The 18,386-nt window shown below is 51.9% G+C and overlaps 1 protein-coding gene across 6 annotated transcripts in view; it reads right to left on the bottom strand.

The window, feature by feature from the left end:
- Positions 1–18,386, bottom strand: part of TTC7A (tetratricopeptide repeat domain 7A) — a 153,718-nt gene that overhangs the window by 9,773 nt on the left and 125,559 nt on the right. For 5 of the 6 annotated variants that reach the window (XM_074396840.1, XM_003926740.4, XM_010337451.3 and 2 more), the window contains 3 exons: positions 14,874–14,971; positions 13,025–13,159; positions 4,427–4,629 (listed from right to left, as the gene is read on the bottom strand). In XM_074396840.1, the coding sequence (XP_074252941.1) occupies positions 4,427–4,629; positions 13,025–13,159; positions 14,874–14,971 (436 nt within the window). Of the gene's footprint in view, positions 1–4,426; positions 4,630–13,024; positions 13,160–14,873; positions 14,972–17,521; positions 17,592–18,009; positions 18,012–18,386 lie in introns of all 6 variants that reach the window. The other variant, XM_074396839.1, reaches the window with a different exon arrangement.

Raw genomic sequence — 18,386 nt, 5'->3', positions numbered from 1 at the left:
AGGGTAGCAGAACATGCCACCCAAAAATATGCCACCTGGGCATAAGGATTGTTTTGAGCTGAAGGCAACTGAGAAGAAACAGAGACAAGAAAAGCTCTCTGCCTTCCCACTATTTGCCTAAAAGCAGGATATAAATTTACAAGGGTGTCCCTCCTCCCCTCTCAACTAGGAAGGACAAAGGTTGATCACAGAACACAATCTTAGCCCCCTATCAGCCTGGAGATGGCACAGAGCAATCTACATAACAAGCTTTGCTAACTAGCCCTTATCTACCATTAGTTTCCCACGGATTTGTCTTCCCACAGTTTGCCATCCTCAGAGACTCCAGGTCCTTTTTCTTTGTCTCATTGCTTCTTTTAAATTGTATGCTCTTGGTTGAAGATGCTATGTAAGCCAGACTTCCTAAGCCACCTCTTTATACTTTTCTCATTTTCCCTGAGTATCTCCCATGAGTACATTTTATACATGTTAATAAAGTTCTGTTTGTTTTTCCTTGTTAATCTGTCTTCTGTTACGAGGGTCCCAGCTCAGAACTCAGAAAGGTAGAGGGAAAATTGTTTTTTCCTTCCCTACGCTGAGAAAGCAAGTCAAGCCAACCATTCCATGAGGTGCTCTAATCTCAGCCTCATGACCAACCAAGGACCCTCCCATCATGAAGGTCAGGTGACCTCAAAGGAACCCCCTCCTGGAGGGCTCTCAATGACCCGACCAGTCCACCAGTCACTAGTGGGGCTCCCTGATGTCTCTGATGCCTCTATTGTCCTTGGAAGTTCCTGGTGCAGAGGGGATCTAGGGAGATGGCAGGGCAGAGATAAGCTCCAAGCAGAGTGCAGGCTGCCTGTGGTCCCCTCCTGGCCAAGCCTTGAAGCCCTCTCTGAAGGGCAGTGTCAACCGGCCAGGCCTGCGCATCTTGGGAGGGCCTCTGCCTTCCTTCTCACGTTTCCCCAGGGGCAGGCAGGTAAAGTTCACCCTTCCCCTTCTTGGCTAGACTTTTCTGCCAGTGAATTCGGTTCTGAATACCCTAGTGGAGTGGGATTTCCAGCTACTTGGAGAGAAGTCTGGGACCGTGCTGGCAGACTGCCAGGATCTGCTCCTGTGATTTGATTTCCACTGCAGAGAGCACATTTCTTTTTCTTTCTACACTTGCCAGTTTCCCGGAGGCCCCTGGCCATCCTTGAGCCTGGCGCAGACGGCAGCCAGCAGGACCAGAGCTTGATGGACAAACTTGGGATAAACTCTGCTGGTTCTCTTGCCCAGCAGAGAATTGCCAAGGTGGCATCTCCTTCCTGCCTAGTCTGGGTAGAAAACCCTAAGCTAAACCCAGAGCAGGGCTAGAACCACAGAAACATCTCTTATCCCACCTAGGACAGGGACAGCCAGACACGGAGAGCAGAGAACCCGCTCTTAGTGAAAGCTTATATTCTTAGAAACATGGGGCCCCTGGCCCCTAAGAGTAAAGTCTTCAACTCCCAGTGGGCTTTCTTCAGCCTCTTGGCACTTGCCAATCCCACCCTAAGGACTGTGGAGTCAAACCCAGCGCCCATACAGCACACTAATATCTCCACCCTCCTCTTTCTAGATCTCAGGGAGTCTTTCCAGACCTGGAGACCCTAAACTCTTCCAGCCCAGCTTTGTGGGTGGCTGTGCCCTCAGGAGAGACTCTCCTTTCCCTTGTACTGATCAGAGGCCAATATCCTCATAAAGTCACAGTGGCATGGTAAGGCCAGAGTGTCCTCCCTGGGAGCCTGTCCCGACTCCACAGCAGGTATCACCTCCCTTCCACATTCCTCTCTTGGTAATTCTCCAAGGCTGTACAAACCTCCAGAGCTCACAAAGGCTCAGATGACTGATTTGTCTCTTTCCTCTACTATTTTTACAATGAATTCCTTACATAAATGTGAAACTGACTTAGAATGACAGCTAGTAGTTCCTATCATTGTATCGTGTTGAAAAAGATTCCAAGATCACATCTCTGCTCAGTGGGAAAAAGGTGCTGTGATTGATTAGCAATGTCTGACACGGGTGAGGGACTTAAGTGGGGTGGCATCCTCTGTGCTGTGCTTTGCAGTCTCTGGGATTGCACTGCAGGCGCTTTCACATGTACCTTTCACACTCGCACATGCATCACCTCATTAGAACAACACTATGGCCTAGGAACGAAGATTATTATCTGTAGTAGGGGACACCAGGAACATGCAAGTTAAGTGTCTTTTCCTAAGTCCCCCAAGTGGATCAGGGCCAGAGGCAGGATTAGACCCCAGATGTCCTGAGTCTCAGGCCAGCACAGGGAAGACACTTAAATCTGGGAACACTTGAGACTGACACACCAAAGCATTCAAATGTCTTTAGAAAAAGAGTGCTTAGTAAATCTTCCCCAGGCTTCACATTTGCTGTTCTTTATGCATATGAGTGGGATGCTGGCAGGAACAGAGCCTGTAGACAGGGGATAGGCTGCCCACGCAGAAGCCAACTGCCCCTCTGGTTGCTTGTAACTTTAAAAGAGGGCAGGGCTGGCTCCGACTTGCTACAATTCAATCAAATCAGCAGGGAACCTCAGGAAGAAAAAAGGTAGCATTTCAGAAACATCTGCAGGGAGCCACTCTGGATAGCTATTCAGTTACCATGGAAACCCACCGTTGGAAACTGCTTCAATTTCAGGAAAATAGCTACAAACAATAATAAGCATAAATGAAAAATGGTACACTGTTACTTCAAAATTGTACTTGTTATTAGATTTTGTTGGGTTTTCAGGGCTGAGCCTCCCGGCTAATATCCGCCAACACAGTGGAAGGCAGACATCTCTGCCTGGCTGCAGGCCTAATGATAGAGCCCAGACCCTCCCTCTCACCTCCCTAATCAATTTCTGGATGTGACCCCTGGGGAGGCATGTATCAGAGAAGTTAACGTCTAAAACCGAGGGAGGAAGGAGGAAGCCTCTTGCAGAAAAGCAAACATTTGCTGAGCTGACTGGAAGGCAATGTGGAGCCATTTGGGAGGGAACATGGACAAGGGTGTATGGTGGCTGCATGGGCTTTCTTCATCTGAGGTTGAACATTCACACAGACCTACGTTAGAAATCTTTACAGAAATCAGGCAGTGGGAATAATAGCTGAGCTGGGAATTTCTGTTCTATTTCCTTTTCAAGGACTCTCAGGTTGGAAAGGACCTTATGAAGATGACCTGGTCTGGCTCCTCGCCATGTGATTTGCATTTTCTTGGCGACACTCTCAGCAGATGATTACTGAGTATGTGCCTAGACTCTGCTAAGATTTATAATGTTTTCCCTGACACGACTGAAATCTAACTCCCTGTGGCTTCTACTCATGGACAAATCAACCCCCTTTTGGCAATGCTAACCCTCCAGCCATCTGGAGCTATTCTCTTGATCCCTCTGTGCTCTCTACATGGCAGATGTCAGGGATACCCTAATGGCTGTTCTCAATGCACTCTCACAGGGGAACACTCGAAGTGGAACCCAGACCCTAACAGGGAAAGACTGTTGCTAACGATGGGCTCCTAGATTGTCCTTCGAAAATCACCTGTGCAGATGCAGGCTTGCATGCTTCCAGATCACTACATTTATCCAGATACCTGTTCTCTGGAAGTAGCAAAGGAAAGCAGGGGAAAAATGATAATCTACAGGGTCTCTATCACAGAGCTGTTGCTCAATAAATGTTTCCTGGAACAGACTATACCCACTGGACAGATAATTAAAACCAAGGTTGCAAGAAGGTGGCTGACCGCCCATGATCACCAAGTAGAGGTTAAGCCAGGACAAGAGCATCAGCATCCTGCTCTCCAGCCTCTGAGCTTCCCACAGGGAGGACACTGTGCCTAGGGCACCCAAGTCCTGAGCCCATGAATGAGGACTAGGAGTTACTAGATTCTTTTAGTTCCCCAGGGATCATTCTCAATATGTGCTTGAGTCAGGCCTGACATGGCAGCCCATCCCAGAAACCCCCCTGAATCCCACCAAAGAGATGTGGAGCTCCTCAGAAGTGGAGGAGACAGGGAGAGTCTGGGACTCCCAGAAAGAAAAGCACTTTGGTAATTGCCTAGAGTCCACATTAATCTCCAGGGCAAGGGTCTCATGGGTAACAATGAGAGCCTTTTGGGGCTAGATCACTTTGCAGAAACTTACAGCAAAAGGAAGTCACAAAGAGTATCAACCAAACCTTCTAGATTTGTAATCAACACAGACCCTGATTGAAGGAAAATGGTTTGTGTCTACAAGAGAAGGCTAAGTATCCCAAGCACTGTCTCTTCCAACAGAGCAGGAGGGAGGCCCCCTCTCCCAGACTCTAGGGAGCAGCAGTAACAAGGCACAGGCAGGCAGTGGAGTATGAGGACAAGGAGGGACAAAGTGGGATAAGGGCCCTGAGGCAGTGGGAGGAGGTGGCGGTAATGGGCGGGGGGTCTGACTCACCAGGCTGTGCATGATGCACACGCCATCTGGGTTCACCGTGAGCGCCTCCTTGTACAGCTGCTTGGCCTCCTCCAAGCTGCCCTTCACCTCAGCCAGCCGGCCCCGCATGTAGAGTACTGAGTGAGAAGTGGGGAAGAGGCCCGCCGCCTCCTGGATACAGAAACCTGCTTCCTTGAGGTGCTGCTGCTCCATGAACAGCTCAGCTGCAAAACCAGAAGCGTAGTGGGAAGTGTGAGTGGTGGGGAGTTTGAGGCATCCTGACCCTCTCCCCGCATCCTCAGAGCTGGGGAACTGGTCTTAGGTGACGGACACTATCCCACTGAGTCACAGCATGGGACACACTGACCATAGGATGCAGTGGGAACACTAGGTAATGATTTCTGAGTGCTTCCTCTGTGTCAGGGACCTTGCTAAGTGCCAGCCAATGGCATCAAGATCATCCCAGTTAATGCTCACAAAAATCCTGTAGAACAAGTACTTTTTTTTTTTCCTTCTTTTTTTGAGACAGGATCTCCTTCGTTGCCCAGGCTGAGGTGCAGTGGTACGACCATGGCTCACAGCAGCAATTTAAGAAAAATAATTATTTATTTATTTAGAGACAGAGTCTCCCTGTGTCACTCCGGCTGGAGAGCAGTGGCATGATCTCGGCTCACTGCAACCTCTGCCCCCGGGCTCAAGTGATTTTCCTGTCTCAGCCTCCCATGTAGCTGGAATTATAGGCATGCACCACCATGCCTGGCTAATTTTTGTATTTTTAGTAGAGGGACTCAGGCTGGTCTCGAACTCCTGGCGTCAAGTCATCTGCCCACCTCAGCTTCCCAAAGCGCTGAGATTACAAGTGTGAGCCACCGTGCCCGGCCTCAGTGCAGCCTTGACCTCCCACCTCAGTCTGTCTCCCGAGTAGCTGGGACTACAAATGTATGTGAATATGCCTGGCTAATTTTTGTATTTTTTGTAGAGATGGGTTTTTGCCATGTTGCCCGGGCTAGTCTTGAACTCTTGGGCTCAAGAGATCCACCCGCCTCGGCCTCCCAAATTGCTGAGATTATAGGCATGAGCTACCACACCCTGCACATGTACTTTTATTACCCCACTTTAGAGGGGCAAAAACTGGGCACAGAGAGGTCAAGGCATTGGACTAAGGCCACAGTGGGTAAGTGGTGAAGCCAGCGTTTGCACTGGGCTGTCTGACTTCAGAACCTGGCATGGGGATATGACGTCGCCTGAGGTAAGAGCTGGCTCAGGTGACTCTGGCCTCTTTTTCAGTGTTCCTTCACTTCCTTTGTTCATTGCATGACCAGGGAGAAGGGGATGGAAGCAGACTGGGTAGCTCCCCTTGGGCCCCTTGGTCTCCTAGGCAGGGGCTGACTGAAGGTGGGAGTGTGCTCAAAGCCCAGGGAGAACCAAGTGACCCTGCCAAGCATGGGGTGGGAGGGTGAGGGAGAAGAGGCTCAGGGGCAAAGGAGGGCACAAACCAGGCAGTGTTGCTAACAGCTACAGAAGCCACCCCTGCACTGATGGAGAACTGAGGGGCCGAGCCCCGGGTGTGGGAAACATTTTCTAATTAATCCTGACAGCAAGTCTTGGAAGGAGGCAGGTGCTATCACGATCCATACTTTAAAAATGCAGGCTTAGGAGGTAAGGACCCTGCCCCACTCCTTTAGTGAGAAAGGGCAAAGCCAGTGCTGGACTCCCCAGCAGTTCCATGGCTTCCCTCCAAAGCGGACACATACCCTTTTGGGCCAGCAGGCAGGAGGGGATCTGTCCCAGAACCAGAGGAGTGGGAAATGGGGCAGTTTCTCCAATCAGGGCCAGCCCACACAAATGCAGATTTCAGTCCCACGCGCGGCATAGGCACACCCCACGGCAGGCACTTGAGGAGATGCGATTGTTCGGCCTGACGAGGCACTCAGCCTTCATCTTCAAAGCAACCCCAGGCTTGGCTGCCCCCTCCTGGGGCTGAGCCTATGCTGAAGGCACAGAAGGATCGAGACACAGATGGGGAGCACAGAAGGGCCGGCAGAGTCTGACTTGTTGTTTTGCCAAGAACTTTGCCTAGCAAAAGCTGACAGCTGAGGTTACCCTAGTTCAGATCATGTCTGGGGTGGGAGAGAGAACAGATATCCCCAAGGGAAGCTCCCAGAAAGAGGTAGAGAAACCAGGCCCAGACATCCCCTCTTTCTGTCCCAATAAGCAGCAGGAGAGGGCTAAGACCTTGACTGCAAAAGAGGCACCGGGGTACACGAGCATTGCCTAAGGTTCAGTGTACAACCTGAGGAGTGTGCCACGTCCTCAACTACATCATTTTCTGAGCAAGAGGACTCTTTCTCTAGTGGAGATGAGACCTTGGGAGGATCAGAGAATTCAACACAGAGAAGCCAGGCTTCCCGGATGTGGAAGAGAAATGCAAGCTCTAGTCCCTGAGGACAGCCTGAAATGGAGATTCCCAAGGCAGAGAGCACAGGAAATGGGGGCTTTGAACCCAGAGGCAGATGGCTAGTGGAGGGAGGGTTAGAGATTTGGTTATCTCAGCCTCAGCTCTCCCTCTCTCCTTTGCCGCTGAGCTGCTGCTGGGGTGTCTGAACAGGCTGCTTTCATAACTGAGTGTCTAACGTACACCTACTGAGTACTGACTATGTGCCTGATCCCCCCACGAGGAGAAAGAGTGGGGGCAGGGGTGGGAGCAGCTGAGCCACTAAACCATCTGAGGGACCACAGCAGTCGAATGACAAGTGCCACATTGGGAGTATTATGGGCACTCAGGAGGGGCCAGGTCGGTGCTGCTGGTGTGGTCAGGGAAATCTTCCTGAGGGAGGTGGCGTTGGAGCTGGAGCCTGAAGCCTGCAGAGGCCTTTGAACTAGCTAAGAGGACAAGGAAGGTGGGCTGGGCTCCACTGTGGCAGAATTCCCCAGGGTGACGGGAGAGGAGAAGCAGAAGGAAGTGTGTGGGTGTGAGTTTTGCGGGGTAGCTGCTTCCTCCATTGCCAGAAGCTCAGCTTAGCTGAGGGCCCAGGGGCCAGGCTCCCCACTTCCCTGGCCCACTTGGCCCTGGATAGCTCATTAAGTTGTTTACAACTTGCTGCCCTGTCTCCAGAGGCTGCCCCTGGTCTCTCCCTTGGGGACCCCTCATCGTACATTCACATCAACAGATATTAATTAGAGGGTACCCCACCCAATCCTAATCCCTCTTATCTCAGGGCCCTGGGTCTTCCAGAGGCCTGGGCCTTGCTGGGCTGGTCACATACCAGAGAATGTGACCTGAAGAACGTTAGGGCTGCTCCACTGACAGGCTCCATACCTAGTTAGACCGGAAACCAGAAGACAGAGCCCAGGCAGGGAGGCCTCCTGACGGCCTGGCAGACAGTGCCTGGCAGGGCCGGCCTCCAGGGTGGGTCTCCAACCTACAGACAGGCCCACAGGTCTGGGTGACAGTGCAGCGCCCCTTGCTAGTCTCAGTGCCCCTGAGCACATTGCTGGTCCCTTTGCCAGCCATGGACAGTTGGCTGCAGGAGGCCTGGAGCACTGCGTCCACCCATGGCCCTGATCCTCCCCACCCTGGCCCTGGCTGCCAGGACCCAGTGGTGCCCACACCCATCCCCGCCTCCTCTGGCCAGGGCTTGACATTTTCCTTGAATTTTTATTGTTGAGGTCATCACCCCAGCACACAGGGCCTTGCTGTACCCTCAGCGTCCAGGGGCCCCTCAGTTCCTTCACACTCTCGTCCCCGTTCTGATTCTCCCTCTGCTCTCATCTTCCTCCTGCTTACTCCCTGACCTCTTCTCTCGCTTGTCTGTCTCCAGTTTTCCTCCTCCCCTCTCCATCTCTCTCCACCCCCTTCCCTCTGTGCTTTCTCCCGGCAGGCTACAAATGGAAAACATCTGTTCCCTGGAGCTTTGTAAGAGGCCCTTTTATTATTATTTTTTGAGGCATCCTGGTCTAACCCTGCACCCAGAGCTGGTTCGAGTCTTTCAGCCAAAGCTGAGGCTCTCCCACCCTGGCGGGGGGATGGGCCCACTTTTCATGAGCTATTTCCACACGTCCTTTGCAGGGAGGGCCTTGCCCTCAGGCTGGCTCTGTGCTGAAGAGCAGGCTACGGAGAGCCTAGGCCCAGCCTAGGCACCTTCGCTAGGTGAGTGTGCTTCCTACCTAGACCCTCCTTCAGACCTGAGAGGCGAGCCACAGGGCAGGAGAGAAATAGGTTAGCCCCCCAAAGGAATTCACCATGGCTAGCCTTGACCCTCAGTGGGGGCCGTTTTGGTGACCCAAAGGAAATAAGCATCAGCCGCTCAGAGCACATGAATGCCCAGAAAAAGAAGGAAGATGGGGAGAGAGCAAGGGTAGAGGGAGAGGGCAGACCAAGGGGGCTAGAACGGAGAGCCCCCATACCAACACAGGGACTTCAAAGGTCTGCAAGGAGTTCTCAGGTTGATCTGAGACCCTCCATCCCTGGGACCCAGAGGGCACAAGGCAGTCAGGGGCTGCATGGGTCTGTCCTAAGAGTGGCCTTGCTGACTCAGGAAGCTGGGAGCGGGGAAGAAAAAGCTGGAGCTAGGGAAGAGGAGGACGTGGGAAGAAGGCACTGAATGGAGACAGGAGCGGGTGGGAAGGATGGGGATTTGGGAAGAGGGTAAGGATGATAAGGAGTAGAGGAGCACGCAGGACCAAGGGCGAGTACCAGATTTTCCTTGGACTACAGCTTCATCATAAACACCTGCTTCAGCCACAGCACTGGCTGTCCCACCCTAGCCCCCCAAGTCTGCCCAGGAGACACCTGGGGTGGCCTCCAACTGCAGGCCAGGGCACCAGCACCAGACCACAGAAGTCTGGCATCAGGGAGCTGAGCCTCAGGCCAGCTTCCCCTAAACTTAGATAAAGCCCTGAACTGCCCATGAGCCCCTGGACCTCCAGGGCAGGGGAACTCTCTCTACATGTGTCTCCCGCTCTGGCCCACTGTCAGCTTCCAGAGTCATGGCCTGTAGTAGGGGATGAGGGGGTAGTTCTTGCTTTTGGGGAAAGCACTTCTCTCAACACTCAGATCCTATGGGACTCTGTGCCTCCCACTCTCATACAGACCCGCTGCCCAAGAGGCATTGCCCTTCAGCCCGTCTCTCAAGTGGGAACTGTCCATCAGCTTCTCACATTGGACTGGAATTAGAAAGAGGCTTGAAGAAGGGAGGGGAGGAGGGCAAGAACTGAGAGAGAAAGGCTACAACAGTCCCTTTAAATTCAACCAAAGAGTGAATTCATGATGGAACTTACTGCCAAACAGATTGGGATGCAATTTATCTTGAACCAAACCAGGGGGATTAGCTCCCTCCAAAATGATCAAGGCATCTTTTTCCCTTGCTGCAAATTTGCTGCAGCTGGTGGAGTCATTAGGCAGGGTGGGTGGGGGTGGGGATGTTGATCGTATTCTTAGCCTGGGTCAGGTTGGGGAGGTGGGTTAGGGAGATCATTGCCCTGGTGATCTGGTCCTGGCAGCCCTCCGTTCAACAGGTGCTTGGTAGATGCTTGCTAGTGGTGATGGCAGCCAGGGGAGGGGAGAGGGCTCAGGGGGTGCAAATTACCCTGGAATCCTCTCATGCTCAGAATGAAAGAGCTGGGACACCTTCTCATATTGCTTTACTGGCTGTGGCGGCTGTGCACCAGTCACCAGTCTATTCTTCCGTTCTTCTAGCATGACAGATCCCCTTCCCTGACCTCTTTTTTTTTTTTTTTTTTTTGAGAGAGGGTCTCACTCCCATTGCCCAGCCTGGAGTGCAGTGGCACAGTTCACGGTAGCCCTGACTTTCCAGGTTCAAGTGCTCCTTCCACCTCAGCTTCCAGAGTAGCTGGGACTATAGGCATGCACCACCATGCCTAGGTAATTTTTTTTTTTTTTTAAATAATTTTAGTAGAGATGGGGTTTCACTATGTTGCCTGGGCTGGTCTTGAACTCCTGGGCTCAAGCCATCTGCCTGCCTCGGCCTCCCGAAGTGCTCAGATTACGGGCATGAGCCACTGCGCCTGGCCTGATCCCTTGACTTTTAACGGGACACACGGAATAATGACATCTGCCAGAGCCCTCTGCAGTTAGGGGCAGTCAAATAATTAAGTCCTGGCTGATGGATCATGAGGGGAAGTGATGTGTGCCAATTTCAGGACATGTCCTTATAAGGAAGGGGGTTTCTTCCTTAATCGTTTGCTTGGAATGTGAATGTGGCAGAGAGCCATCCTAGACCACACGGACGACAGTGATACCCTAGGGACAGAAAAGTCGCTGTCCCAGTCAAGGCTGTCATCTCTATACTGTTACGTGAGAAAGAAAGAAGCATCCACCTTGTGCAAGACACTGCTATTTTGGATCTGTTACATGCACGCAAACTGATCTCCTAATGCTACACTGCCTGACACTGACGTGGCGCCACATTTGAAGCATTCAGATGCTGTTTGCGGAGTTCTCATCTGTGGAGTGAATATCTAAGATAATGACCAGAGAAGAAAGACTCATGTGCAAATGATTGAAGGGGCTGTGTTTCTACTGACATTCCCAAGTCTAATTACTGGCTTCAGGAGGGCCTTTAACCTTACTTGGAGTTACCAGAACATGCTAGCATCCCTAGTGTAAAGCAATATATGATCTGAGAACTGCAAGCAAGCTGGTGATGATGTTAGGAAACAAACAGGACAAATCAGGCTGGGCGCAGTGCCTCACGCCTGTAATCCCAGCACTTTGGGAGGCTGAGGTGGGCAGTTCACCTGAGGTCAGGAGTTCAAAACCAGTATGGCCAACACGATGAAACCCTTTCTCTACTGAAAACACAAAAATATTAGCCGGGCACGGTGACATGCACCTGTAGTCCCAGCTACTCAGGAGGCTGAGGTGGGAGAATCACTTAAAACCGCTACCTGGGAGGCAGCGGTTGCAGTGAGCTGAGATTGTGCCTCTGCACTCCAGCCTGGACCACAGACTGAGACTGCCTCAAAACAAAAACAAACCACCCCCCTGACCCAAAAACAAGGCAAATCATCAAACAAAAGGCCTGGGAGCTCTTGCACAGGCAACCCACAACTGCAGAATCTGATCACTGTGTTTCGCCGCATTCTTTAAAGTTGGTGGAGCCCCCATCATGAATGCAGCTTCCCATCTTGGGTGGGAACCTGTGGGTGCTGGGGCTCCACGTGGCTCCTTGGAAGTTGGAAGTCATTACGGCTCCACATCTGAGAAGATGGGAATCTCTGCCTAAGGGGAGGCCTTGTTTATTATTCCTCTGGATTTTTCAATATCCCTCTTCCCACTTAAGACAGAACAAGCTGACTGTGGAGCAAGCGCAGCCTCCACCCACCCCTAGCATCTGAGGGGACCCTGAGATGCTAACTGGGGCAGTTTCTGCATTGTTAAAATGCTCCCATGTCTAGCCTTTCTGTGAATCCTGCCCAATGTTTTTTCTAGATTCAGAACCTACAGTGGGGAGAGCAGGGGTGTACTGCACACTAATGTGTCCACATGTGAGAAGCATGCAGTGGGAAACCTTAGATTCTTAGCTAACAAGCACATTCTGACTCTGACTTACCAAATCCCCACATCCCAGTAAAAGATCATCTACTTTGGGTTTCTTCTCCAACTTCCCCTGGGGACGACAGCGCACCCCCCATGATGGGGAAGGAACAGAGAGGAGGGTAATCAGAGAAAATGCAAGAGGTACTCCTGAGCCCAGAACTTCACTTGGGCAGCTCTAGGCCAAGGGGCTGTGTTGGCCTGGGGTACTTTAGGGTTCCATTTAGCCTATCATCCTTCTCTGTCTCCTGCTGCCATTTTATTTCATTCAGGCACTTGCCATCTTTGGTCTTGGTTCTCTCTCTTTCCACTGAGATCCACCTTTCACACCACTGTCAGGGTAAATTTTCAAAACTATTGGCAGTGAGTCACTCCCGGGTGTTCATAAGCCAGTGTTAGGACACTCACTGTCCAGGGCCATACTGCCTCTTCCTTTACCATGGCTGCCATGGGACGAGACAGAAGCCTAACACCTTTTGCTGAGTGCCTGTGATGGCCACCCTGAGTGTGTCACACATTGGCTCATTTCAGATCCGGGCTAGCCAGTTGTGGGCTGCCTTCAGAACCCAGGTCTGTGGGACTCTGCAGCCAGCTTTCTTGCAGCCTGCCTCTCTAACACTGGCTGGCCTTCAGACTCCTGGTGGCAATGGTGTCACTTAGTCACCAAGAGGGACAGTCACCTGAATGGCAACCTCGAAGTTACCAGTTTTGCCTCCACCTTCAATGAATTCTACCCCCAGATCTCTCTTTCTTAGGGGCCTCTACACCTCCCCTCTCTGACTACTCTGAGCTCTCCAGGGTTTGAAGCCCATTCTTGAGACTGAGACTGGCCTCTCAGGACCTCCAATCCTCTCATGTTTGGGTTTGCTGCGGGGCAGGGAGGCAGACACCATTCCCACTGGGCAGAGAAGGAGACCCACAGCCAGATGCCAAGACTCTCTAACTGTGTAGGCCTAGCAAGGAGTTCCTACCTCACCACACTCCCTTCTCCAGGACAGGGTTCTGAGAGTGTGTGTGGCTTGCAGACAGGCCATGAGTATCACTGGGACCAGGGCACTCACCAGCCTGCAGCCAGATCTGTTCCAGTGTGGTCCACAGCTGCATGGGGCCCTGCTTCAGGACCGAAGAGGGCACAGTCAGCTCTGACATGGCCTCCTCCAGCCGAGAGGCTGCGATGGATGAAGCCCGCCGGGAGCCTGCAGAGAGCAAGAGGGGATGGGCAGAGCAGTGGTCAGAGGTCCACATGTTGCAGGCCCCAGGAGCAATCATTGCACAGCATGACGGGGAGACAAGGCACCCTGAGTCAGGGTGGGGTGGCATGGCTGAGCAGCCAGAAAGCAGCTCACAGACCCACTGGGGAGGGGCCATTATTTCCTCTCACCCACAGCTGGGGAGGAGAGCTCTTTGGAGGCCAATCAGGCAGAGATCCCATTAGGAATCTATTCCTAGGAAAACAATAATGTCAGCAAAGACGCTCTTTAAGTGAACACAACAGAAATGACCTCAGTGTCCAATAATAGGGATTGATTAAAAATAAGTGGGGGCATAATCATCTGACTCTGCAGTCATTAAAATAACAATGTACAAATACAGATATCAATGTAGAAGAATGTTCACACTACATGGTTCAGTGAAAACAAGCAAGTTACAGAAGAAGAGGACCATATTTTTATAAAAAAGACATATGGGCATGGAAAAAAGTCTGAAAGGCCATTTATGAAGGTCTAAGTGGTAAAATTATGAATGATTTTTCTTTTCTTCCCTTGGCTACTTTCCCTCTGTTTTCACAAGTGCATATTATCATTTGTTTGTATAAAGGTCCCCATTCAAGGCTGTGCTGCGAAGGACCCTTGCACAGCAGCTCAAGTCAGAACACTGCCCTCTGGAAAACCTCTCCCAGTGGTAGTTCTGGGTGATATGGGCCCCGGTTCAGGATATATAAACTGTTGACATTTATAATTCCCATGCAGGTGAAATGTGAGTACTTTTCTTTCTCTCTCTCTCTCACAGAAGCAATAAAGGCTCCAATAAACTCAGGAGACCTCAGGGCAAACCACAGATGACTTCAGTTTATGAGACAAGCGTATGTGGAGTCCTAATAACTTCATGATTCTTCCATCTTTAATTGCAAAGGAGCTACCATTCCCTCCCTCCTTTCACCATTCCCTCCTGGGAGACAGAAGCTCTACATACAGTCATACACCCCTGAGATGTGCCTCTAAAGTTGGGTGCTAGGTTTGGCTTCTGAAATCAACTCTGTCACTTGACAACAAAGGTGCAACTTGGCTCATGTCCACCGAAGTGAAAAAACTGAGCAATTCCACTAAATACAACTCCGCTCACACTTTCTCTCCCATGACTAATTCTTGTGTTTTTGATAAAGGTGTTCTGCTTTAAGCAGGTCCGAAGTTAAAAAATATTAAGTGCAGTTCCTGAACTCATTTGAATTTCACAAGTCATGGGTTTCAAGATGAGTTTTTCCAGGAAAGAGTCAGCTTTCAGCTTAGAATTGTAAAGAGTTCAGTGCCCATTCCTTTCTATTTGACTTGATCTACTGAGGATATTAGGTGGACTGTGGCCTCTGGCTTGAGCCTAAGGGGAAACAGTTTCTGTGCTCCACACCCCACTTTCCAGCCAGGCTCCTCTTTCTTCACCCCCATGCAGGAGGCAGGGTTCCTCTCCTGCCCACTGCCCACTGTGGGGCCAGCAGCCAGCCCCTACGCACAGCCAAGATCAGCCCTAGAAGATGCCTGAGGGTAGCTCCTTAGCACCAAGGCCCCTGGGCAGCAGCTGGCAAAGAGCAGTGATGGGCTTGGCCTGGCTTGGTGCCACTCTCCGAGCTGGTGCTCTCAAGCTGGGAGCATGAGCTGTTGGTCCATGCACACAGCTGCCCAAGGAGCCAGTTCTTACCAGAGTCTGCATCATGGGCATCAGGCAAAGTCAGGTGCATGCCACTCTGCTTCTTCATGGTGAGGCCCTCACCGAGGCTGCCATCCTTTTCCAGGCCTCTGGAAGGCAAAGGAGGGCAGGGCCTGGTAAGCTAGAGAGCTAGCGTCACTGGGACTAGCAGGGAGAATGGGACAGCCTCACTTCAGGCAGGCTCTGGGGCTGTGGGTTGAGGCCCAAAGACAGAGCTGAAGTCACCAACACCACTAGAGAGGCAGGACGGATCAGCATGGGTCGTGTGCCACACAGGCTGAGGCCTGCAAACTCTCCCACACTCCCTACTCTCTTCTCTGAAGTGGGTAAGGCCGAAGCTTCCCAGGCTAGGGGGAGCAACATCTAGCAGAGTGCCAGGCAAAAAGTGGGGACTGTGGACTGGCTTCCAAGGAAAGCCTGGTCTTGACAGGGCACCAGAAGTGCTGTGACCCCCGCAACCTGCTACGGAAAAGGGCCCAGATGCCACCCCCTGCCTCAGGCTTCCCTACATTAAACTGACAGGGGGCCCCCTGAGGAGCCAGCAGAGGCCCCTAGGGTGGCAGATCAAATAGTCATGGACCCATCTTGTCCTCCCAAACCCTGTCCTCAATTTCCCAGGTCCCTGCTGCTGTACTGCTAGGAGCAGGGGTTTCTCTTTTCACAGAGTGCGAGCTGGGGGGGAGCCAGGAAATAGCCTCCAGCTCAGAAAGCAGCACAGCCTGCCGCGGCCATCTAGGGCACAAGCAGCCCCAACCAGCCCATTCCCACTGCTGAGGAAGCCCACAACCTTTGACCCTGTTGATTGGGGAAACTTTGAGGATGGAAGCAGAAGGCACAGGAGATGAGAAGGCAGGCCAAGCCTGGGCAAGAAGGCTTCTTTCCTTCAGAGAAGCACCAAGATGATGATCCCACAAAGAAAGCCAGGGGCGTCCTTCCCTTCTAACTCAGCTCACACTGGCTTCAACTTGGGCCTGGGAATTTTAGTGGGCATTGGAGGAAACTATCCACAAAACCACAATGGTTCAGGACTGGTTCTTCCTCTCCCAACCCTTCCCATTCCCAGGAAGCACAAAGTGTGGTATAAAAGAGCAAGAGACAGGCCAGGCATGGTGGCTGATGCTCATAATTCCAGCACTTTTGGAGGCTGAGGCAGGAGGATCACCTGAGTTCAACAACAGCTTGGACAACACGGTGTGACCCCATCTCTACAAAAAATGTTTAAATTAACCAGACATCGTAGTGAGTCCTTGTAGTCCCTGCTATTTGGGAGTCTGAAGTAGGAGGATCACGTAAGGCCAGGAGACGGAGGCTGCAGTGAGCTGTGATTGTGCCACTGCACTCCAGCCTGGTTAATAGAGAGAGACCCTGTCTCTAAAAAAACAAAACAAAACGAAACAGCCAGAAACACTAGGTTGAAATCATGGGCCACCCTTCTCAGCTTTGTGAACCCAGGCAATGCTACTTGACCGTTCTGTCTTGGGTTTCTCATCTTGAAAATGATCATGAGAATGTCCATCCCACAAGGTGGTTGTGGGGAGTCAATGAGGTAACAGGGGCAGGTCCTGGTGCAGGGCTGGGTGCAGCTTCCCATCCAACTCTCTCTCCCATCCTGTGAAGGGGCCTTTCCTAAGGCTCCAGAGAGAACCCATATCCAGGACTACACTTGGTTCTAGGCCAACGTACTGCATGATCCCTACCTTGAAGACCCTTACTGCCCAGACGGGGAGAAGAGACAGTCTGAGTGGAGCAATTAGCAAAGACCCACACGGAGAGGGTTGAATGAAGCATTTTAGAGGTTGGGTGATTGGTGGCTCCATGAAGGAGGGGCATCTAGACAGGGCCAGAGGGGCAATTAAAACATGAGACCAGCAGTGTGGGGTTGGCCCAGACAGAGCAGAGGAAGGGGGTGTGCCAGGGAGTTCAGTGGAAGGGGAGGCCGATAGTCAAGGTCTGCTAAGGCCAGACCTGCAGGCTGTGGTCTTAATCCTTGGCTACCCCAAACTAGATTTTATACCCAGGGTAGGGCAGGGCTATCTGGACCAGAAGCCTGGATCCAGTATTCTCCTGGCTTTCCCAGGAGATAGGGGCGAGTCTTTTTTAAACTTGGGGCCACAGATCAGAAACCAGGGCTTGTAAAATCTAGTTTGGGGCAGCCAAGGAGAGATGCTTAGGGGCTCCCTGTTGTGACAAGCCCCAGCCCTGCAATTGTGCTGTTGTAAGGGAGGCACAGGCTGGGCCTTCAGTGCTGGGAGACAAAGCTGCAGCTCAGAGGGGTCCCACCACAACTGACCACTTGGAGGAAGAGACAACCAGCCATCCAGATAAGGATGCAGAGATGGAGCAGCCAGCTCTGGGGCAACCCCCTGCAGGAGGGGAGCCGGGTTGTGCACCTGCTCGCGTGGCCACAGCCAGTGAGCAGGAGAATGAGGCCATCAGAATGCAGGTCCCCCCACCTAGAGTGTGGCCCACGGCCTCACGCATCCAGCTGCCAGGTGGATTCCTATTCTTGTTCTGAAAAGTCTGTCACCCCAGAACCTCCTTCTGGCAGTTTCCACCCACTGGTCCTGCTCTGCCATGGTCTCCTAGGCCTGCAAAGTGAGGGCTGACTCTGCCCAAAGTGTTTTACTCCATCTGATTACCCTCCTCTGTAAATTTCACTGTTATAGACGTTCCTCTGGGGAGTCTGGAAGCTTTCTGGGCTCCCAGAGTCTCCGTGAAAACACAAATACACACCAGATGGGGTCCCCTGAGGCCTCAGGGAGATGACACAGCCAGCTATTCCAAAGATGGGCAAGAGGATCAGGAAGAAGTAGGGTCCCTGGTCTGCAGGAGGCCCTATTTCTCTTTGGGCTGCATAGGCTGAGCCCAGGCATCCCACTGGGTTTGAGCAAAGACTTTTTGTAGATTCAGCCTAGACAAGAGTGCCCTGCTCTGGCCCATGAAAGACCCAGATCCCAGGCCAGGGTCTCCAGTAGGAGACAAGAGGCATGAAGAGCGTGGGTGACTAGGGAAGAAGGGGTGGCCCTTCAGGACTCCACCTCCTCTTCTGGCCTCCAGATGGAATGAAGGAAGTGACAGTCTCCATGGGCTGGGACTCAGTAGATCCAGGTTCAAGTCCCAGCACTACCACTTAACAGGTGAGTGACTCTGGCAAGCTATATATAAAGTTTCTACGTCTGCGTTTCCTCACTGGGCTGGGAATAAAATCTGATAATGCATAAGCTATAAGCAGCTGAGGTATAAACTAAAGGCACAAGCCCAGCACTTGGCTCCGGTGCTCAGGAATGATCTCTCTTCCTTCTTACTACTCTGAACCTCGATGTCCTACGTAGGGTCTCTATGCCCATCACAGAGGACTGTCAGGAGGTTCAAAGTGGACTACGGATGTGAAAAGCTCTGTGGGTAGGAAGTTCCACGCTGTCATTCAAGAGCCTCACTTTCCTCCTCATCCTGGCAGGCGTGGTGGCTACCCAGCTGTGGACTGTTGCCCTGGCAACCACCCTC

This window comes from Saimiri boliviensis, chromosome 1, assembly GCF_048565385.1.
Source record: "Saimiri boliviensis isolate mSaiBol1 chromosome 1, mSaiBol1.pri, whole genome shotgun sequence".
In the NCBI taxonomy this organism is placed as follows: Eukaryota; Metazoa; Chordata; class Mammalia; order Primates; family Cebidae; genus Saimiri; species Saimiri boliviensis.
This window is presented reverse-complemented; position numbering and strand designations above follow the sequence as displayed.